The following is a 24,758-nucleotide window of genomic DNA, read 5'->3' as shown; positions in this document are numbered from 1 at the left end:
CATAATTTTGAGCTGTAATATAACTAACTTTTTATTTGCACTACTTAGCTGTTTTGTTTCTAGGCAGCAATTATTATTTTTTAATATTTTTTATGTTTTCATTTAAGAAGCAACATACAACAATAGTGATGCTATTTATAAACTTAATATTATTTTACTAAAACATATTTTTGTTTCTGGACCAATGAAAACACACATACAAACTTAACGAACAAACGAAGAGCGTCTTTCACGATTTCTGTATACGCGTGTTCTAAACAAAATAGCAAAAATTATATGAAGATTTCTAGTATAAATGCAACAAACCACAAAAAATGAGATGATTTGTTTAAAAATTGATGATGTAATTATCTATAGTCTATGGCACAGTTGATAAATGAATTATTGAATGAAGAAAAAGGTTCATTTATTTAAAAATAATAATCTCAAGATCTACGCAAAAATAAGTGTTAAAAAATCATAGAAAAAGAATATATCTAAAAGGCAGGAAAGAGCTTTTCAAACCTAAATATGAAGTACTAATACAATTTGAACATACATTGTTTCGGGAATGTTATTAAATTCATGTACTTTGAACCGTTAAGTTTCTACTTAACAATGTAAAGCTATGAAATATATTTTACAAAAAACGAACAAAATGCAGGCACATTTATGCTTAAACATCCCACTTTTAATAAATAAAAAAACAACAATACCAAGGACACGGACAGCATAGTACTGATGCCACTGGATATCAGATACAACTAAGTAACAACAATTTGCACTACAAATAGTCTATAGAACTTGCTAGACTTTTTCCTCGGGCGTTTGTAGCATGCTTGCTTCTTCTGTTTTCCTGGCAGCTGCTAAAGCTGCGGCCGCGAGTACCCTGCTGTGTCTCTTTTTAGTTCTCTCTTTGTGGAAGAAGAGTCGAAGGTAATGACAGGGGAATACGACGCAGTCTCCCGCGGGTTCTTCCGCGTCGATGTAGACTCCTCTCACGAGGATAGAGTTGGAACAGTTCAGCAGAATAAGCAGAGTGAGACTTATGATGTGTATGGACCAGTTGCTAAATTTTGGTCGATCTGTAACAATGATACAATTATTATAAAACATCTGTAGGTAAAACCCTAACAATAAACTGGTTTTAACTTTATCTTAATCCAAATAAAAAGCGAACAGAAAAAAATTGTGTATTGTTAAAGAATGGTGTTAACTATTGAGAGGTCTTTAACCTAAGCAATTTCATCGAATGTAAAATATTCCTTTAACGTACGTAAGTATTAAAATGTGATTAGAACAGAGTCTGATTAAAAACACTGTACCTGGGAAATAATACACATCGAGCAAGCCCCACACACCTCGCCACACGTTGACAGTGGCCACAAAAGACATGAGATGGTAGACATCGACTAGCAATAGTCTAGGCGCGCCGTGCAACCGCGCTGCTGCCCACCGCATCGGTACTTGCAGCGCAAACGTCACCAGAACAACCACGTACCCACCCACCTGGAACAGACCGAAGCAATGTTTACTAGAGCTATAGAATAGAATAAAAATGTTAACTACAGTAGAGAACAAATATTGTTATTTACTAGAGTTAGAGTTAAGAAGAACAATAACTAACTAGAGTGAGAGTAGAGAAGGGCAATGTGATTAACTAGAGCTAGATTAGAGAATTATAATGCTATTAACTAAAGTTAGAGTGGACAAGAGCAATGTAATTAATCAGAGTTAGAGTCGAGAAGGACAATGTAATTAATTAGAGTTATGGTAGAGAAGAACACTGTTAGATTCAGAGTAATAAAATCTACATAATTACTGAGGTGTTTATTTAAGGAGGAATTGTAAGTGTCGGCAAGAATGCCAAAATTAATCGTCATTATTTAATTTCATAACAGTTGATTGATTGCTCGAAATTGCCTCATTAAGATAAATGACGTGATAGCTTAAATATATAATTAAATAATTACTTTTGTAGAGTCTTCAAATTGATAATATTGTACTCAACAATTAATATGCGTAATTCGATAAACATTCTTTAATCGTTAACAATTTTTAAAGAGAGTAATAAAAACGAAATAAATACTCAATGAAAGTTATTTAAATTAGAAGATAACATTAAATTGAACATAATTTAATACTTTTATCTTCTAATTTGTATATATATTTGCATATATTTATGTATATGTCGAATGGAAATGTTAAAGTACTTATCAAATAAGAGATAGCTGCCCCCGAAGTTTAGAAAACTGTTCAAAAATCCAACAATTAAGGATGTTATTTAAGACATAACTTCGTATCGTAACCTTATTTTTCCAAATCAAATTAATTCGGTCACCTAAATGATTTAGTGTAACATTATTAAAAACATATATGTTAACAATAAGCCTAATCGAGACATGAAAATATATTTTTATTTTATGTCCCGTGTGGAAAAAACAGCTTGCCAACAGTGCAAGAATTTTTCAAATTGGTTCTTCGAAGTCTATTCGAAGTAAACAAACAAATCTGACCTCTTTATAATATTCTGTTCTGTTTCTTGTTTATGGCTCTCCCCCAACGGATTGGGCCAATGTCAAGCTTTATAATATTAATATAGATTATAAATAATACGATCTAAATATAATCTTAAATCGTTGATAATATTAAATCTTAACAAAGATAGAAACAAATTGTTTTTATCTTTGGTAGTCTATTACTATGATAAGAAATTTTACTTTTATTTTCATAAGTGGTACAAGTGTACTATTATTTTGATTAGTAGTTTAAGTTAATTAGGTTTCGCATTAACTTTGCAAAGAAGTTAGGTTAGGTTAATGTACTAATTCCCTTTGGTGGGGCAAAGGGCAACCACACACACCGAGTTTTGTTTAGGACGACCAAGTCTTTTTGTTCAAATCGGGATCAACTCCAGGGTCTCCCTAAATGAGAGGCGTATAGCCAATAAAACCACGAAAAAAATATCTACTGGTCTATTGACATTTTGCAGAATATATTGTAAATTGAGTCATAAGGATTACATATTACATGTGTTTCTATTTTTCTAGTTCAAAAAATAGCTGATGTTTATCAATCTGAAATTTGATAGATTGGATTGAATTAACCGTAAAATGTTATCGTTGTTTTGTATTATGGATTAAATATTAAAAGTCCGATGGATTTAAAGTGATAAGATACGCTTTTGTTTTTTATAATGACGAGCACACGCCAATTCTATCCGAGACATTAATAAATAGCCTTGGCATTAATTAATCAATTTAATTAAGACTTTATTTAATCTTTATTAAATATTAGCTGTCGACCGCTACTTCGTCCGCGCGGTAGTAAAAAAATATTCATAAGTAGTCTATGTGTACTTCTAGACTGCGTATTGCAAATTTCAGCGAGATCCGTACAGCCGTTCCACAGATACCTTCAAGCAGCCATCCATCTAAACATTCGCTTTTATAATATTAGTAAGATTAAAGGACCAACTGTCGACCGCTGCTTCGTTAGCGCGAAATTAAAAAAAAACTTTATTAGTATTCTATGTGTTCTTCCAGACAATTTTCTATATGTATACCAAATTTTGTAGAGATCCACAACAAAAACAACCATCAATACTTTCACCAAAACTTTCGCATTATTAATAAGATGTATAATTTAAGAATCGACCAACGCTGTCGCTACGATAAATGTTGCCTCAAATTACGTAGTACGAATACACAACAGTAGACTTTAATATAAATAAATAGATATACCGGCGCCTTACATAAATGCTTTGTAAACATATAACTTCCTTATCGAACTATTCAACAAGTGCCTGCGAACTGTGTATGGATGATAATCCTTTAATGATCGGCTTTGTTTTTACAACAGTGACGCCTGGATTTGTTTGTAAACAAGTTTAATTATAGTGTTTGTTGACAGACGCATGGAAACGACCGATAGCTATGTTTGATAACGAATTGATTCATGTATAGAGTACGTTCTGTTAGGTTACATAATTTATAGGAAAGGGTATGGTAAAAGATTATTAGTGGTATTATAAGGAGGAAAAATTGGATTGTTTGCATTGAATAATCTCCGAAAATACTGAAGCAATTTGAAAAATTCTTTCACTGTTGGAAAGCTATACTATCCCCGGGCGAAACAGACTATATTTATTACCAGAATTTTTTTAAATTCTCCGCAGATGAAGTCGCCGTCAACTGCTAGTCATAGAAAATTTCATACATTATTTTACCGAATTACTTGAGACAATAAATAATTGATTTAAGTAATTATCATTAAGCACAGGACAAGGTACTAGTATTGTTTGCACAAAGAAATAAGGAAGATAACATAGATGTTTCCACGTAAACGAACTAAAAATAGCATCGTCATTATTCAATTCACCGCGCGCTGACCGTCGGGAACTGATGAGGTAAACAACTATTTTGTAAGAGGAGAACATAATGGCAGACCGTTTTTCATTTCCTCAACCCACGTGTCCTACTGATCATGACCGTGAACAAGGCAACAAGAATGATAACTACACTATCGTACAGAATATAATCTATATATATATATATATATATATAAATAAAATTGGATTGTTTGTATGTAATATCAAAAATAATTTCGCTGATAACAATATTTTTTTTAATTAATTGTTTATCTGTCTGTCTATATGTGTGCAAGGCTATGTTTGTTCCGAATAATCTTCGAAACGTATTGCCCGATTTCGAAGGGACTTGAGGGGAACGTGAGGTTACTTAGCTTAGGAAGTTATTCAAATATTTATATCATTTCAATATCACATCTTAAGTTAAAGAGCGCGTCAGATTTCTCTTGTGTGTTACGCTTTTGTTTTAAACCGAGTTAAAATAAAATAATATTGTAAAACAAAGTTTATGTCGCATAGGTAAGCGAGATTTTTTTATCCGATACATTTTGGAATTTACCTAGTTTTAACAAAAATATCCTAATCTAACTAAATATGATGTAATATAGCTATTTGAACTATTTCAAATTAATCGATATTACATGATCGTATATCGATTAATATCTTTTATAATGATTTCATGAAAAATATATTTAATAGATAACTCCTATCAATTTTATGATGATTGATGACTGTTATAATTTGTGTAAATAAAAAGAAATTAAAAAGTTCTATTTTTAAACTACCCACATTATCCCCTTCCTTTTTTTTACTGTATTCGTCTATTGTATGTGTGTTTCTGCTCTCCTGGTGGACCGTTTTTCAACTTTTTTGGAACCTATTTTTTGAAATCTGGTACATTTTGTGCAACAACCTTTTATGGTCCTTCGGACTATCTTTGATGTTGTAAAACTAAATATACTGGGTTTACCAATTATGATATGTGTTATGTTGATAGTGTTTTAGTTGTTATATTGACCTTAAAATTGTAACACGTTTACAAACAAGCGGTACAGAGGCGTACAATGTCGTAGTACATGTGGAGAGGACGAGGGGCGAGCGAGAGGCAAGAGGAAGCACCAATTGCCTCGTAAGTGGTCACTGACTCAGCGGCGAACTAAGTATGACCCACATGCGGAAAAATAAGGTCCAGGTTAGCGAATTCTATATTTAAAAATGTTTTTTTTTTTTAAATTTAACTAATATTATAAATGCGAAAGTTTAGATGCATAGATGTTAGAGAGTATCTCCAAAAAGGCTCTACCAATCTCGATGGAATTTGGTACAGAACATAATCTAGAAGAACACGTAAGCTATAAAGTAAGTTATTTTTTTTTATTTCGCGCTATCGGAGTCGCAGTCGACAGTTAGTCATCACCTCTATTTAATCACATGTCTTTGCAAGGATAAATAAAAATTACACCTATTCATAGATTTTCTTGAGCGACAGTTTCTGAACGGAAACATTTGAAAATATTTATTATTTCTCTCATTCCGTTCGAAAATAAAATACATATAGTTATTGCATCCTTATTTCTATAATTACATATAGTCTTAAATCTATGATATAAAATAAAATATTAAAAAAAAAAACCGAATAATTCACTAAAATATGTTATTAAAAGGAGTCCCTTTAGGCAAGGTCCCGAAGATACTGGCAGCGTTCCCCCTCTGTACAGCTAAACTAATTCTTTGACCGAGGTAGCTGCCAGCTCTTCGGTCCCCTGTGATGTCGATTAATTTTTATGTATAATAAATTCATTAGTGAGTGGAAATAGATAAATATTAACAAATAAAGATATTTTTTTTTATAAATAAGTACTTTGTAATATTATAAAGAAATTATATCTAATTAGAATATATGTTATTGCATTATCGTAGATATTTGCTTTAAAAATATAAGATTGTATTGTATTGTAATTATGATAATATTGAACTTTGTTGCGCATAATCATAATATTTCTTAAGTTCCGTGTATATTGACTTAACATTTAGTTTAACATTTGTCACTTTTTCACGTATGACCTGATGTTACTGATAACTTATCTTGAAAAGGTACATAGAAGATTCTTAATGCAGACAATAGTTGATATTATTATCTATTATAACTAAGTATATTGAGTCATTTCACTATATATCATCACTCACGTGCGTCAGCTCACTATACGTCCCCACCGAGGGGCTCGGAGCCCACCCTAAGTTAAGGGTGATTAGGACATAGTCAACCACGCTGGCCAAGTGCGGGTTGGTTGACTTCACACATATCTTTGAATTTCCTCTCAGATATGTGCAGGTTGCATCACGATGTTTTCCTTCACCGTAAGAACGTCGGATATACATATGGAAATCGAAAATCTAAAAACATATTGGTACATGGCGGGATTCGAACCCAGGACCTGATGATTGAAAGTCAAGTGCTTGACCACTGAGCCACCGACGTATTATTTGAATACCTACATAATTTCGACAGTCTTTTGTTGGGTCAAATGAAATGAGTAATAGAACAATTGTACAATTAATAAAAACAGCGCTAAAAACTAAATAAAAGAAAGAAAAACTATCTAATGTATGCTAACAATAATGGAAGAAAAATTTGTCCGTCTGTTTTGCATAGAGTCCAAAACTACTGTATGGATTTGTAAAATTCCTTCACTGTTTGGAAGCTACAATATCCCTGGGTAATTAACTATATTTAGTACTTGATTTTTTAAATTCCGCGCGGACGAAGTCAGGGGGAACTGCTATAGCCAACTGATATTTTTAAATTTCACGCAACACGCGAGTTTCTAGTAGTTGTTTAAGTAGATATGTACTTACCAAGGAGGTCCAGAAAGAGCGGACCTGGTCGTCCGGGTACAAGAAGATGTCCAACAGAGCCCAAGAGCCGCGCCACACGAATACCACTAGTGAACCCACCACCGTCACCGAAAAGATGCAATCCAGCACGTACAGCGCCATCTCACGGCTTGTCTGGAAACAACACATAATTTTACTAATGATATACTGCATAGCAATTACATGAAGAATATTCCAGTAGACCAACTTAGCTACAATAACGAATACACAATACATACGCGTAAGATTACAAACTTTTGTTTGTCGTGTTCTCAATACGAGGAGTATTAGGACTCTACCACTTTCATATATCTACGCATGCATGCACGTAAGTTCCTTACGTTTTTAATACCGCCCTACATGACGTCACCAAACTGGTTGGTATAATGGATCAGCATCTAGTGAGACTTCTTATTCATATTTGCAACGTAAGATTTTACCCAAATTAAATATTGTATAGGTCGTATTTTTTCATGTCAAATACGTATAAATGTATTTTACATTAATTTCTGAAGAAAGCAGTTCTTACACAAATTGGGAGGTTTTAGCAACATCGCCCTGGGCGAGATTTCCGTAGCGCCCTCTTTTTATCATTTTAACAGGGTTAAATCGCGGACGAGAGCGAAAGCGTGCCCGTGGCCCCGTCCCGATGCGTTGGAGGAACAGAGAGGTTTAGTGGGTATGCCTCCGCTATGGGGGAGGGTTACATGAGACTGTGCAATTCGCAGACATGTAACGCCCTTTTCATGTCCAGCTCTCTGGGCCCCACCGCTCTAACGTCGTCACTGAAGATAACTATGGATTTAAAGGTTTTATGAAAATAACTTTCTTTATCCGATCAATAAAACTGTCAAAAATAGATTAATAAAATTATTTTCAGGGAAAATATCATTATCATTTCAACAATTGATATAAGACATAATTAAAGTAATTTCCCTGACTATCTTTTAAATAATTAAATGGATTAACTTATTTTAATCAATTAAGCTGCATTGATCGCGATATTGAGACCACATTAATTAATAAATAATCTAGATGTGGGGAAGTTTTATATGGAATCGATTTAATTTATTTTGCGCAACAGTTTAAATGTGGATTCCGACTGAAGTGTTATTAAAACATATTGTCATCTCTTACTTTCTCTTTGAAAGAACAGAAGACAACACTATGTTTCTCCTCTCGTATCATCTGTATTACAACACTGAATTCTATAAATGTATAGACAATTGCTTGAAAATGAAAGCATTGTTTCGTCTAGATTTAACCGCGACTGTTGCTGTTACGTGACAGTTAATTTTATCTATATTTTATCTAGTGGCAAATAGGTACAAAATACCACATCATATCGTCGAAAATACATATGTAAAATCTACATAGGTATAGACAACGAGTACCAGACAAGACACGGTCATTCTATGCCTAAGTAGGTTTTATAACAGAGTTACAGTAAGAATCGTATGACAATTTTGATATTGACAGCTGAACGGTTATGTTTCAATCGTGCCTGCACCAGAAAACTTCGTCGGACCATAATTGGACTACAAGCTGTCACCCGCGACTCCTACCGCGCGGAATTAACCACAATTAGGAGCCTATGTGTTCTTGCAGACTTTGTTCTACATCTGTGCTAAATTTCAATGAGATCTATTGAGCCGTTCTAGAGATAAATTCTAACAAACATCCATCCACCTAATCATTCGCATTTATAACACTAGTAAGAAGTAAGATTTGACAAGACGGTGACAAGAAATAAATTATTCAATAACAATAATGTTATCACTTAAGTATTGTCCACATAATATTATAGTTGAAAATATTACATTCAATATAATATTATCACAATCACGCACGTGCCCACCTGTGTTACGGTTTCATTGTCCAAGATAACTTCGTGACACGTAAACCTTTTTTTTGAACACAATTTTTTACCTGTATTTATATGTTTGTCGATTTTTAGGTTACATACGTAATATTGAGAATAAAAGAATTCGTAATATGAGATTGTTTACAAAAATACTGTACCAAATTAACATAAAAATATATAAACAAATGTGTTATAACTTTATTTTAATAAAAAAAAAACAGACTAGGGCGTTAGTGAATTGAATAGCGCCATCTATTGGTTGCTTATTAAAACAAAGATTTTATATGTTTATATTTTAAGGTAAGTAAACTGTAATGTTATATATAAGACTTATATATTATATAACATACTTAATAAAATAAAAAAAATGATTTAGCAATTTATTTATTTTTTATCACGAGTGACTATCCTAAGTTTCTCTCGCACAGCTGAGCTTCCTTCCAATAAAAGTTAAATCTAAATTGGTCATTCAATTTCGGAAATACGGAACAAACGTAGATTTGACGACAGACAGACAGATTTTTTTTTCTATAATATATACAGACATACTTGGAAGTAACAAAGTACCTATACCGGAAGTAGTTTACATACTCTTTTATAACCACGTCCGGAATATCAATCACCAGCGTGCAAAGGGTTAAAGGGTTAAAAAAGGGTGTTTAACTAAACTGTCTCTAACAGTATTTCTTTGAGAACAACAAATATTTGACACAATAAAATGTAAACAGTAATGTGATTTGTTATATATTTATTACCCTTATTTAATACCACTGTTTTATTATAAACCGCTTAGATTTATGAGACAATTGTGTACATATCCTATGTAATCCTATTTGCTACCATGTTATCGTTGTCAGTAACTACCTCACACCGGACAGATCCAGAAAATAACGTCAAACGAATTGTTTGATACACTGCTCTTACGCTATTGTGATATTTATATATACTCGAATATTAGTTAAACTAATACTTTATGATAGTTATGTAAACGATATAATGTTTTACAATTCATTAAATCTCACTAATATTAATGCAGAAGTTAGTATGCTTGTTAGAAACAATCATAGAAATTTGGCATAGATGTAGATTGGATGTAGTCTAGAAGAGCACATTTGTTGAATTTTTTAGTTATTAAATTTTTCATTAATTCCGCGCGAACGGAGTCCTCGGTGACAGCTTATTATTTTATACATATTTGTACAAGTTTTTCATGATTTATATTTTATCTACTTGCTACGTCTTATATTTCGTAGCTACGTCGCTACGAAGTTGCTACGCATGAACTAAAGTGTATAAATTATTTACCTGTTTTATATATTTGTAATTATTTTATAAGTGAAAAGATCTTTCAACGAACACAGTTTTGTAATACTAACCGTTCTAAACATGGTTGGGACATCAAAGTAATCCTGTGGTCCATCGACGGCAACGGCGAACGGTGCTGCACTGATGTTCCTAAGGGCCCGGAGCGCGGCCAGCGATAGAGTAGCAGCGCCCGTCGTGGCCAGAAGAGTCCTTGCACTGTCTCCTGTGCACTCGTTCAGTAGGTTCCATACCCCCCGCCACGCGCCCACGCACGCCACCCCGGCCACATAAGTGTATAATCTCGATAACACGTAATAAGTCAACCAGCCGTGTTCGGGCGTCAGGAACTTTCCCAGTTTAGATTGGAAAACGCACAAAAATAGATCACAGAGGAGGCCGAAGATTGCGCAGGCGGCCGCGCTGCTGACCGGCTCGTCCGGCACCACGTACAGGTCCATGAGGCTCCATGTCGACTTCCAGTAGGAGACGACGGCGGGCGCAACCACGATGCTGGCGAAGACCAGGTCTGCGATCTCTAGGAGCGCCTGGTGCGCGCGCGAACCGCTCGCGAGCGTGTCAGCAAGCCCGGCAGTGCTCCCACGCATGTCTGGTACGAGTGTGCGCCGTCGCTCTGTCGCTCTGCACGCCGCCGCAGATTACGGCTTCTAATTGCATTATCGCGCGTCCCCGCCGCCGCAACAAGCCCGCGCCCGCCGCCGACCAGCCTCTTTTTAAAGCGGCGCCGATAACTTTCTCCTGTTTGTAGTGATAACGGGTATTTACCAACTATCGCGACTTGCACGGGGTGGCGGCGGCGGGCCATGGCGTTTGATGTAACCGCGTTATTAAAATAACTTAACGTGAATTGAGGTGCGATACACCGATTCCTTGAAACGATATTTGTATCTTAACTGGTGCAAAATTATTGCCTATAACGCTAAGTTTTTCCTGATTTATCATCATAATTAAATCAATAAAGTTAAGTTACGTAGTTTTATTCCAAAATATGATTAGTCGTAGTACATTGGCAGGCAGGGTCAAGGCGAGGCGATCCGGTGTAAGACGCGGAGCGGTAGGAAGCGGCTACTTATCGTCGTATCGTCCCTCTGTGCTGAGCCAGGACCGATCACAGCGGAATCAGCTATTTATGTCATCTAGTGACATCGTATAGCGAGAGGAATCTCAGGAGTACTATTGTAAACATTTAATTTCTAAAACGACCGAGGGCCTATACAAACACACATACACCATAAATATAAAAAATAAAAACAAGTTTCCTAAGTTTGATTGTGCCGATATAGTAAACACTTTAATAATAATACGAATCCACTCTTCAAAATCGAACATGTCCGAGTGAAATTACATATATACGAAGGATTTTAGTACTTACTTTTCTCCGGAATCTCGTTTCGAACTGGTATGTTTCCACCTTGCCATCGGTGTAGACGAAATATGGACACGCGAGCAAGTTCCTGGCGGACCGTAGTGCGACAACGCAAGAGTATAGGAACACTGTCAACGCTGCTATCAATACGGGCCTGGAAACAAATACGAAATACTTTTACTAAAATATTTATCAAAGGCCCTGCATACACAAGGCAACATAAGTCTTCAAAAACTTGCGCTTTTAGTCGCTAAGCAACATACGCATTACAATGTCATAGGGATTCCAAACAGCGCGCATCGCCAACTTTTGTGCCTGTCGTTGCCATTTTTTTTGTGACTGAGTAGTCACTGTTTGCCTTGAAGAGGCATTTACAACTTCACCGGGCTTGAGGTGGCCGAGCGCAGATGGCGCTTAGCCAGAGCCTCGCTTAAGAGTAACAAGACTCTAGGGCTCCCTAAGGAACCTCGGCTCGGGCTGTTACTTCCGGATTGGGCCATTGCTAAAGATAGACCACTTAGTATAATATATAAACAGATTACCTATGAGGATCATCATTATCAGGGATTATTGCGGCTACAAGCATATCAAATAGTCCCCAACCACCGCGCCAATGCATTATACATGACAAGATGAAAATGTATCCATAGATCCTAGACAACAACCGCTCTCTTATCCAGCGTGATCTTCTATTTGCCTCTTCTGACGTCGGCCGTGATCGTGATATTAGATAGGACCTGTAATAAAAAAGCATAAACAAATAATTAATGTTTTGATGTATGGATGGATGTTTGTGAGAAGGTATCTCCAGAACGGCTGCATAGATCTACCCACTCACCCTGATGAAGGGCCCCCGACGGGCACGAAACTAGTCGGTGCAGCCAACGGACGAACATACGTTAATATTTTAGCCGTTTTTTGATATAAGTTTATGGATAGAACTCGCTGAAATGTGACATAGATTTAGAACATACTTTGGAAGAACACATAAGTTTTTTTTTAATTCCACGCGGACGGAGTCGCGGTTGACAGTTAGTAAAACTATAAATAGTGTATTACAATGAAAGTAGCCTATGTTATTATAGTGGTTAAATTGATCTGTCAATTAGTATATTGTACAAGATCGTTCCAGTAGTTTTCCAAAGATGTACTAAGCAAAGACAAAACCAACACAATTTGTGTGTGGATTTAAGTTTACTGACTTTTGTCCTTTCAATGCTCCCGCTAATATTTACTTTTGATTTCGTTTATTTTTAGATTCTTTGCACTTATCATTTCGTTAAGTTTTTATTAAATGCACCGTATATACAGACCGACAACGTTATCTGACAATTTGCGGATAAGTCAAACTAAATTATGACAGCTCAGTAGCGCCCTCCTGTTAATGACAAAGAATGTCAGGGGATTCTAGTCATACTGTATGAACTGACAAGGATTTTGACTCTGTGTGCATCAGTCAGACTAAATTATGATATAGACCGACAAGGATAACAGACCAGAGTATAAATCAAACAAAATTATGATAGCTCACTAGCGCCCTCCTGACAATAACAAAAAGCGTTACAAGGTATTTTTCGTACTGTTGCTGTCATGTCATGTTTTTTTCAAGTGACTTTTAATTAATTTGTTTAAAGAATTAACCGCAATAGCAACGCCTCTCACGGACCAGATATGCTTGTTTGACATGTTATTGTCTCTATTTTTTCCATGAGAATGAGCGAGATGGATATATCTGTGTTTTTTTTTAATCGAGACAAAGGAATTGTGTCGTTCTATTATTTTAGGTTATCTTCATATTATCATACTTTTCGTGGAAAATATTTGTATTTTATAATATGTCTGTATTCAATAAATGTTAAATATTATTAGTTACCAATCAAATAACAAGATAACATTGATACTATTGGCTACTATTAAATATCTATAATCACTAAATAATTTATCATATATCCAAAATATCCATTTAAAAAAAACTTAGTAACCTATGTATTCTTCCAGACATTGTTCTACATCTTTGTCGAATTTCAGCGAGATCCATGCAGTCGTTCTTGAGATACGTTTTAAGAGACATCCATCCATCCAAACATTCACATCACACACATATATATAAAAGAAAGTTGTGTTAGTTACACTATTTATAACTTAAGAACGGCTTTACCGATATGGTTGAAAATTGGTGATGAGGTAGCTTAGAGCCAGGAGACGGACATAGGATACTATTTATTCATTTTTTAATTTTTTTTTTCGAATTTATGCCTTGAAGAGGTGTTTTTTATTCAACTTAATCTATATATTAAGTTTTTTTATATATCCACGCGGACGGAGTCGCAGGCGAAATCTAGTTTATAATATTAAGTAAGATTATTCATTTGAATGACAATAGGTATATGAACTGCGTGATTTTCATATACGCGGTAAAGTTTATTTAAGATTAAAATCTTTATACATAAGTAAACAAACAAGAGATATTTCTCAGTAACGGAGATAAGTTCGTCAATGGTCGCAAGATTTTCTCCATCAGATTCCATCAGTCTAGTCTGTATCTTATCTATGATATCTTGCAATTTTCATTTCCAAGTAATAATTTATCCTTTGATCTCCAGACTGTTTTTACTTTTGCGATTATATGTCATTGCATTGTGCAATCAATATCAATTATGTGATATGAAGATTTAATAAGTTTTCTTTGATATTAAAGTATTACGTAACTAGATTTTATCTGCGATTTTGTTCGTAAGAAGTTTAAGATCTCAAAAACCAAGATCCATATTTGAAATTTTCTGTAGTTAATACTCATAAAAATCTCGATAATAAAATTGGACGAATTTGAAGTTATTAAATCCTAAATCTTATGTTCAATGAAACTTTACAATTATGCATTTTTGACAATTTATCAACACTAATAAATCTGATAACCTTGAATGTTTAACAAAAAAATCCCCTGTCTGCTAAAACTTATCATAGTCGAAATATTTATCGATTTATATACATAATTAATAATCACTGCAACACCCATTTTTTTAAAGATAATAATCGAAAACATACTATTCAAAAAATCCCTCACTCATAGAAATATTGAAGTTATTTTCAGACGTGATACGAATCGGAAGACATTATCTTGATTGTAAAGTCTTTGTATAAAATTTAAAGCAAATATTACAAGCATATAAATGTAATATATATATATATCAAACCTTATAGTTCGGTTTAAATACTAGCTGTTTCCGGCGAGTCCGTTCGCGCCGAATAAAAAAAACTTTATTATTAGCCTATGCGTCCTTTCAAACTATGTTCTATATGTATACCAAACATCATCGAGATCCGTTTAGCCGTTTTGGAGATACCTTCAATCAAACATCCATCCATCTAAACATTCGTATTTGTAATACAAGCTATCACCCGCGACTCCGTCCGCGCGGAATTAAAAAAAAACTTAATAATTAGTCTATGTGTTCTTCTAGGCTATGTATCGTATGATATTGGACATCTATGCCAAATTTCTTGAGATCCATGCAACCTTTCTAGAGATACCTTACACAAACAAACTTCAATCCATTCATACATATTCGTATTTATATTATTAGTAAGATACAAACATAAAAGTAGTAAAAGATTCAAACCTGATCAACGCAAAGGAGATATGTATTATGATACCCAAGAGATATATCTGTGCATATGGAAACATGTCGCGATGCAGCTCCATGATGCCCCACGAGCTGCGCCACATTCCCACCACGAGAGGAGCCGCTACAACCATTGCGAACACTGCGTCACCTGAAGTTAATCAATTATATTTTATAACTAACTGTCGCCTGCGACTCCGTCCGCGCGGGATTAAAAATAGATGTTGGCCGATTCTCAGACCTACTCAATATGCTTACAAAATTTAATGAGAATCGGTCAAGTTTCGGAGGAGTATGGGAACAAAAATTGTGACACGATAATTTTATATATATAAGATTAATAAGCAGTACTTAATTTTACAACCAATAAACTACAGACTGAATATGTTTTGATATTCTGTCAAAGAATACGAGTAATGATACCTCATTCTTTAAATTTGATTTCGTCAATTAGGCTGTAGTTTCTTTTTAGTTATGTAAATTAATGTTTGGCGTATGACTCACGCAAAGTTTTTTTTAAGTTAGTAGTAAGTATAATTCACTAAAATTATTTATACGATGTTTATCATCGTCACGATGAAGCAGACTTAATTTTGAATCATGACGACAAAACTCCACACCTGTATTACGATAATATTTGAATACCTCTTATTCGCTTAGAATAAAACCGAGATAAATTATGAAAGTAAGTAACACGCACCGTAGGCGAGATGATCGCAACGAAATTCGGGGTTTTCTGGATCATCGTGTTTTATGACAAATATCTCCCCGTTTTGTACTTTCTCCTGGGGTAGTAGGACGTCTGAATGTTCCAAACGATCCTGAAAAACAAAAAGTTTTTTTCAGCTAAGTTTTTACAAAGACTCGTGTTATTTTTAGTTACCTACATACCGATTATGTCTTATTAGCTGGGTATATTTTGAATACTATAAAATGTATGTCAAATTATTCATCGTCGACCCCATAAACTAAATCGGATACAAAAATTATATATTATAAAAATGCAAGATTAAAGAAAGTACTTTTAATGATAGGAAATGATTTCTTCATATCAATATTGTTGATAAGAATTAAATCTGTTTATCATCAGTGACAGTATATTTATAAGTTTCGTAACACATTTTTATAGTTATTTCGTTACAATAACACGGAAAGCACTTTAATTTATCAAGAGCTGATTTATTAATCAATTGCTATCCGCGATTTATTGCACGTATATTTTTATAATTTGCAGTCTTGTGAATAAATAGGAGCGGATAAGGTATGGATGTAACACTTCAATTATATTTTATCGTGAGTTTTTGTGATCAAAATCATCGTTTGAAACAGATTGTTATCTCTGTTTTGTCAAAGATTATGACAGGGATCACGATATGTTTAATTAGTGCTCCGAGAAGGAAAAGTACGGATTTATTTCTATTATTCATGTTTCAATTGTGAATCTTTTAATTATTTTAGGTTCGAATAAACATAAATATTAGACCGAATAAAATAATATAGTTTACTTTTTCTTCTTAGCCACAATACTTATTTAAATTTTATATAAAATATCTTTTATCTACCAATATGAATTATGTGCATTATTTTTTTTAATACTAAAACTTTTTTGGTTTTAGCAAGCCAAGGTTTCCGTTCAGGTTTAGTAAATATTCATGCTAGGCCGTTGGCCTTTTTATGGTCAAATAGTTATTACAAGCAAACAAATCTTTTCCTCATATCAGTATTAATATAAATTTCATCGACCTAATTATTATTTTATTGATTGCAATTGTTTTGCATTTGATAAGCCGCGTTGTATCATGTGACTTAGATAAAGAAAAAGTTTTAAGCAACTTTTTTTTAAGCTCAAGTGGAAGAAATTCCGCGTTTCGTCTGATGAGTGAGCGTCCCGGAGGCCTAATTTAGTCCTCTTTCCCTTCCCACCCTTTTATTATAAGGAAAGGATAGGAAGTCGAAGTGGACTTTCCGGATGAGAGGATGCATGGAAAGGGAAAATATTCTATTTCTGTGCATCCTCTCCTCCGTCGATTAAAGGTAGGCAACGCATATGCAATTGCGTATGTCTATGGGCAACGGTCACTTCGCTATTTCAGCGATTTCAGATGGCCGCTCGCTAGTTTGCATCCTTCTGATATATCAATTGAAACATATGTAGCTACTTTTTGTTACATAAGATTCTGAAGATTCATTAAGGTCAAGATAGATTACTAATATTATAAATGTGAATGTTTAGATCGATGGATGTTTGTTTTAAGGTATCTCCACAACGGCTGTACGAATCTCGCTGAAATTTGGCATGGATGAAACATAGTCTGGAAGAACACTTAGTTTATTTTAATTCCGCGCGGACGGAGCTGCGGTCAACAGCTAGCATTGAACATAATGGGGGGGGGGAGATATTTGAATAACAATTTTACGTGAACACTTTGAAACTATTATGAAATATTTTTACGGAATTGACTGTATGTTAGATGCTTGATTTTTTTTTAATTATCGTCATCTAATAAATAGATTGTTATCATTTGGTATTTGATAACAGGGAAGTACCGCTAACAGTAGCCAAAAATTAATGTTATTAATTCATCAAATACAAACAGACAATCAGATCAACAATCTGTCTTTATCACTATTTACTAGCGGTTTTTGATTAGTTAGAATTTTATTATAAAATTTAAATTATCGTCGTAAAGTAATGAGATTGAATGTAGATGGCTACAAAGTAGAGTAAGGCCAAAAAAGTATGGACTGTGTGAAAGAGGATATGCGTAGGAAGGGGGTAGATTCGGATATGACGACTGATTGAGATGTGTGGAGGAGTGGTACATATTGTGCCGACCCATAATAGGGATAAGGGCAGGTTGATGATGATGAAATCATCGTCGTAATTTTTATCTGTGGGATTTTAAACCATTGGACAGATTTAAAATAAATTTGTTAGGTATTTTCTAAGGCAGTTTGGCACGGCTTTTTCTTCTAAATTTTTTTTTTGGTTCTTAAAAATTTTTGCTTGCGAATTGTAATATTATTTTTATTGTTTCAACTTTTAACATTTTATGTCTATCTATTATATTTTAAAAAATATGTGTATTGTTCCAGAACTCTACATTTTACGTCTATTTTTAATCAGATCGATAAAAAAATAATGGTGTTCGTTTACGGAGCCGGTGCGGTCGCAGCAACATCTAACTCAGTCAGTAAATATCAAAGACCAGTCCAAAGCCAATACCAATCTGTCTGCAGACCTCAAGAGACACAGGTCGGCACAGACTATACAAAGAGTTTAGAAAGCTCAAAAAAATCATCAATTTATCCCACTCAAGCAGGAAAAGCTGCTGCAAGAATTGGATACAAATACGTTGTGAAAATACTCAAGTGATAAATATCGCTGGCTGGATAATTTTCTTGAGAAAAATTTAAATAAAAACTATCAGCAAATTATTAAGTGTTACAGATTCGATACACTTACAACTATATTGGAACGAAGGACGATAAAGTGCGGAAAAATTTGGTGGATATTTCCTCTATTTTGAGGTTAGTTTTAGCGGGAGTTATAATTTACTATCTACAATAAACTTATTTACTCTATTTTGTAAGCTATTGTTATATAACATCATAACAAACTTGGTAATGAATTATTTAACTCGTCTTCCATTTATTGGTTTAAGAAGCCATGATTGTGCGGATGAAAGACAGAAGACTAAAAGAAAGAAGACTATCAGAGTGAATAAAAATGTTGATAACAAAAATGAATTATTGATTATCTTTTTAAATTAATAAACATCATGTTATGAAAAGGTATTTTTATTCAGATAATACGTTAACATTCTAAATACGACCTAAATGGAGGTCTGTGGTCTCTGCCTACACCTCTTGGTTACAGGCGTTATGTTGTTGTATTTTAAATCTCTAATCTCTGATCCTATGTCGGTCACCTTATTTTTATTTTAAGAATTTTAATCTTATCGATATGATAGTAAAAGTTTATGTCCAGTGTATATTTTTTAAATACATTTATCATGCAATGCGCCTTTCTATATCAGTAACTACACAAATGTTTAGTAAGAATTGCTATTATTTTTCTCCAGGCACTCGGGTTTTGGTATTAAAACTTTTAGTAGGGTAATGCCAACTGTTTACCTTTAGTAGGACAATACACCTCCGTTGTTTCTAAGACTATGTCAGCTGAATAGATTTGTTATGGCTTATGGTTGGTCGAACATGGTAATAGCTTAATGGAAAAATACTCTAATGAATTGCTTATTTCTTTACCATGGAAAATAATTTTTAAATATCTTAGTTGTTTAATTTGATCAATATTTTTAGGGTTATTGACAAATGAATTTATAAGATTTTACTAATAGTTTATTTCAATTTAACAATATCAGTTCTATATGTAAAGAATTTATAAGACGAACAAGTTAAGTCAATATTGTTTTAGTTTTAATAAATTCTGTTAATTCGTTTCCTTAAAAGGGTTTCAATTTAACATGTGAATATTTATTTAATTTATGATTCTATTAACATACCAGATTTTTTTAATTAAAAATATTGAATACAAGAAACAAAATATGGTCATATAATTCGCCATTCTTTAAACTAAATAAATTCTGTTCCAAAATTCGAAAATAGAAAAAATTTCTCTCTACAAATCGTACGGTGAAAATTCAACATTATTACGTAACTCATAATAAAAAACTCCCGAATTATTTGTTAAGAAACTTAGAACTAACCATAGAATTTAAAAATCCTTTGCCGTATATTAATCTAATTTTATTAGTGACGAAGGTTAATGTAAATAACATTAACATGAAGCTATGATTCTAAGGATTGGAGTAAAGAGGAAAAGAATGGAAAATAAGAAAGAGAAAGATGCAAGACAATGAATTAGAAATCATAAAAAAGTTAGTTTTATTACAAGACACATAAAACTATTCCTATCAGTGTTAGCACAAGCTTTGTCTATGGATTACTATTGAAGCGGTTGTCGTAAAATGGATAAATATATTAAAGCATAGAACGATTAACATTGCATCACTGACATTTATGTAGACAGGATACATTCGATTCGATAAGCGAGAGTCATTGTCAAGGCGAGAAACAATGACTCTTCCTTATCCACGTTCAATTTTATCTGTACTCGGCCCTTGTTTTGGAACTTGGAACAAAAGATTATAGACCGACAGGGATATTTGACCCGGTGGGCTGTCAAACTAAATTATACTACTACTGTCATATTCAAAAAGTGTCATATGATCCTATTTTATTTTTTATTTTATGCTGTTTTCTATGACCATGTAGGTTTTACATATTTCCTGACGGAACTAACCATGATAGCAAAGCCTCTCTCTTCGGGACAGATAAACTCGTTTGACTATACTGTTGTTCCCTACGCGATGTGTCAAGTTGAAAGGTATTTTTTGTAACCTAACGGGCAAAGGTTTTATTTTGTCTAAATATCTGAATCAAAAATTATGATTAAGCTTCAAACCAAAAGAAGAAATTACATAGACTAGTAATTAATTAAGGTCATGTTATCGCAGTATAATTGTTATTACGTTTAGTTGATTCATTAGGTCATGGCGCAGTAATTATTGCTATCTTTGCATTTAGCAATGGTTTTTGAATGCGTTTGCATTTAATTACTAGCTGTCGCCCACGACTAAGTCCACATAAAATAAAATACAAAATTGCCTTTATGTTCTTCCAGTTAATCTACATCTATGTGAAATTTCATCAAGATCGAGTAGTACTGGAGATATCTTCTAACAAACATCCATTTAAACTTTCGCATTTATAATATTTGTTAGATTTTAAGAAATGACTAACAATTTATGACGTCATGGAAATTTTAAATCATATTTAAAATAATGCATGAATCTTACCGTAACGTTCTCCTTCATAATTGCGACAGCGAATTATAAAAAAACAGTTTTTAATACATTTGACACAATTATTAGTTTTCAGCTGTTTCTTGTTTGGCGCACGAACAACTTTTGCGTTTGTCTAAACACCACTACTGAGAAAATCGATCCGATATAACTATATAAGCCAGGATTTTGTCGTTAAACCATCAATTGTTCACAATAGTATTATAAGATTTTATTACATGGATTATTTCAAACTAATGTATTATGTAGAGTGTCAGAATGACGGTCTATTTTACTATTTAAATGTAATCGGCAAAGTAAATATTAATGTAATACGTAATAGACTGCGATTAGATTTAGTAACGTAATAATAAAAATGAATTTGCTTCATTGTAATAAAGCTCAAAAAAAGTTTTTTTTTTGTTGAAATTCAATAATGAATAGCTTTTGTCCGCACCCGTCCACGCGTAATTAAAAACTTAACTAATAGTCTATGTGTTCTCATAGATTATATTCAACATCTATGACAAATTTCACCGAGATACGTTAAGTCTTTCAATAAACATCAATCTAAACATTCGCTATAATATTGTACAAGGAAGATGCGTTATAAAACGATCAAATAATAATTATAATAATTCGTAACGCTTGTCAAACACATAGGTTAACATTTCGTTGGAATAATATTAAACAGGTTTATGGAATATCAATGCATTTTATAAAAGTTGTTTAAAGGTTAAATGTCGTTGGCCTACCAATATTAGTTAGGTAGAAGTTATACGGCTCAACTGATTTGTGGATCTTTAAATACTAAATTACTAACAAATAAAAGAGGCTATTAATACTTGAGTCAATAAAGATTTCTTTAGTTCCTTTTTTATTTATTTAGTTGAGAAAATACTAAATACATTTACATCAATTCATCTCTCATCTCAAAGAAAATAGTAACTTAGGTGTATACGTAATTTACTTACTCTTGCACAGCAACCCAAAGTGGTGGCCTTGGCTTTTACGAGTATAAGTATATGGCAATTATGGAAAATTTGAATATATAAAGATATTTTATTGGGTTTATTATGACTGCCAGGACTATCTGAGCTTGGTTATCATCGTTATTACTTTATCCCTTTATAAGTTAGAGGTGATATTTTCATCACCATGATTATGTGTGTTACATCAAATTATGTGTGCGAAATGCCAAGTAGCACTATGCATAGCACCTTGTTTCAGTGATTTTCATAAAAAATAAAATTAGATTTAAGTTAAAATACTTTTTTGTACTACTATTTTGTAATAAATAAAAACTTTTTAAACGTTTTTTATTTGAAATACTACTAAAAATAAATTATTGTATATAATTACAGTAATAGAATAGGTCGGGCGCGTGAAATGAGAATAGAATCTGACCGGTAGAGGGAATATATTTATACATATGTACATAGAAATATATAATTATTTATATGTACATATGTTTTTACTTCTATTTAATACCCTTAATCATTATCAATTTTATTTTTCCACTATCCACTCCTTATGACCGTTAAAGTGTTAAAACTAAAATCAGTTCAGTTTTGAGTTCCCCTAGTTTAGTTTGAATGCAGTTTTAAAATGGGTTTGTGATATTTTATAATGAACACCTATTACCAACATTTTTATCGAAATGAAACAACTTATCGTACTTAATACGTATATTTGTTCACTATTTATCAACAAATTGAACACGGTAACATGAGAATAAACATTTCGTTTAACATAACGCGTGATATATTTATTATCGTCTTAATACAAAAAAGTACAAAGATCCTATCACGAATGTTTGCGACACATTCCTTCGTAAATCATCGATAAAATATGCTAGTTTTTTATGAAATTTGCTATCGTACTTTTGTCGATGGCTTTACGAAAACGTTCTTATGAATATTCGTGCTAGGCCCCCTGCATGCGCGAGCACTAAGTTTATCTCATAATTACCACTCGTGTACAACAAACCTTAATATTAAAAACACCCAACTATGTGAAGACGAAAATATTTTTTGAATATAACATTTATTAATCATCTTTTATAAACTGCTAAACCGGTTGATAAAAACAAAAGGAACGACAAATTGCAATGTTTTATTTTTTTACAGTAAGGGGGAAAACGAGCGTCGTAAATAACGAGGTGATTGACGATGCATTGTTGGCCTTTAATAAAAAAAAAATAAGAAAGGAATAAAAGAATAGCTTTGAATATCCATTGGCAAAACACCATTACAAAAAGAATCAACTAATTCCTATTGGAAAAAAAGGTAATAATATGTTTTTGTATAAGTACAATGAAAATTCAAGGTTTCTTATAGAAAGAAATTATCGATTAACAATTGTTTATTGTCGCTGTCGCGTGTAGGGCTGCTGTTATGTTGATTGAAGTTCGAATCTTAATTAACAAATATGTAATTATTTAATCATTTTAGTATATTTTAATTAAAAGTACAACAGCAAACAAGTTTAATTGTAAAGAGTTAAAATGGAATAAAAGAAAAATCTTTTACGACATAGAATTCATTGCTGCAAAATGTCATTTTTTTATTCTTATGATTTTTATATTCTGTTTAAATATGAAATTAGAATTGAGTTAATTTTTTTTTTTGGTATCACAACGTAGCGTCTTTTTGTACTTTTGACGTATTACGTACAATAATTTTGTTTTTCTATTTAAATTAATTTGTCGTATTATATAGTTATATTATTTTTACATTGTATTAACGACCTTTGAAATATGTTAACACGTTTTTTTCTATATTATTCCATTAATATTTTTTTTTTATAATTGTAAGCGTTATATTAATATGTAATTAGCGTTATATAAAATGTATTACACACAAGCATTAAAAAATTAAGGATATCTTGATAATATATAGATTTTATATTACCATATGATATAAGATAGTAAGTAAATGTTAAGTATAGTGTAAAAAGGCAAAGGCACAAGTTATAAAGTTGCAAGAGATGTATGCAGACATTAAACATGAATAGACAGGTCTGATGAATGAATGAATAGGAGGAATAGATAGTAATGACGAACCAAACAATAAGTACTGCGATAATCGCTTGTGGAATCGACAAAATGTATAGGAAAAATACGTGACATGCATATGACATATTGTAAGTAATTGCCACTTCTATACATTTATTATTATTGCTTTTTGATTAGCAACATCGCTTATAAATGTTACTACTTGCCCTCCCGAAGGGCTAGGCAAAGTGCATTCGAAGCGATTCGATAAAAAAAATCAAAAATGTATGGAACTGACGCGCGACAATCACGTGACTTATGGAAAGTTATTGTCAATTCTATACATTTTTGAAGTTCGTTATGGCATCGCTTTGGAACGAATGTACTTTGTCTAGCCACTCTGGTAGTGTTAGTTGTCTAGTTCAACTCTCGTGACAGCTGTAATGATTTGCTTAATATATTTAAATGATGTTCGTAATGTAAACATATAAAATGTCT

General features: G+C 33.0%; 1 protein-coding gene across 2 annotated transcripts; it reads right to left on the bottom strand.

Annotated features, from left to right (window-relative positions):
- Nucleotides 1–21,423, bottom strand: fusl (transmembrane protein fuseless). Of its 2 annotated transcripts, XM_013326073.1 has the most exons (8): nt 21,281–21,423; nt 16,099–16,219; nt 15,396–15,549; nt 12,318–12,512; nt 11,782–11,929; nt 7,205–7,357; nt 1,305–1,488; nt 1–1,064 (listed from the first exon to the last, which is right to left on the bottom strand). In XM_013326073.1, exons 1-8 carry the CDS (start codon nt 21,296–21,298, stop codon nt 787–789), a joined length of 1,251 nt encoding a protein of 416 aa, XP_013181527.1. In that variant the 5' UTR covers nt 21,299–21,423; the 3' UTR covers nt 1–786. The 2 variants fall into 2 exon arrangements, with proteins under 2 accessions (XP_013181527.1, XP_013181528.1); XM_013326074.1 differs by lacking the exons at nt 11,782–11,929; nt 12,318–12,512; nt 15,396–15,549; nt 16,099–16,219; nt 21,281–21,423 and adding an exon at nt 10,463–11,223 and having other exon boundaries at nt 4–1,064.
- Nucleotides 21,424–24,758: the final 3,335 nt, after the last annotated feature.

Source organism: Papilio xuthus, unplaced genomic scaffold, assembly GCF_000836235.2.
Source record: "Papilio xuthus unplaced genomic scaffold, Pxut_1.1 DF828952.1, whole genome shotgun sequence".
NCBI lineage: Eukaryota > Metazoa > Arthropoda > Insecta > Lepidoptera > Papilionidae > Papilio > Papilio xuthus.
The sequence above is the reverse complement of the archived record's forward strand: the minus strand, read 5'-3'. Positions and strand labels throughout refer to the sequence as shown.

Coding starts and splice junctions, on each gene's coding strand:
- fusl (XM_013326073.1), bottom strand. Junction 12,513..15,395: donor ATCTCCTTTGCGTTGATCAG/GTTTGAATCTTT, acceptor TTTTTATTACAG/GTCCTATCTAATATCACGAT. Junction 11,930..12,317: donor GATAATGATGATCCTCATAG/GTAATCTGTTTA, acceptor ATTTGTTTCCAG/GCCCGTATTGATAGCAGCGT.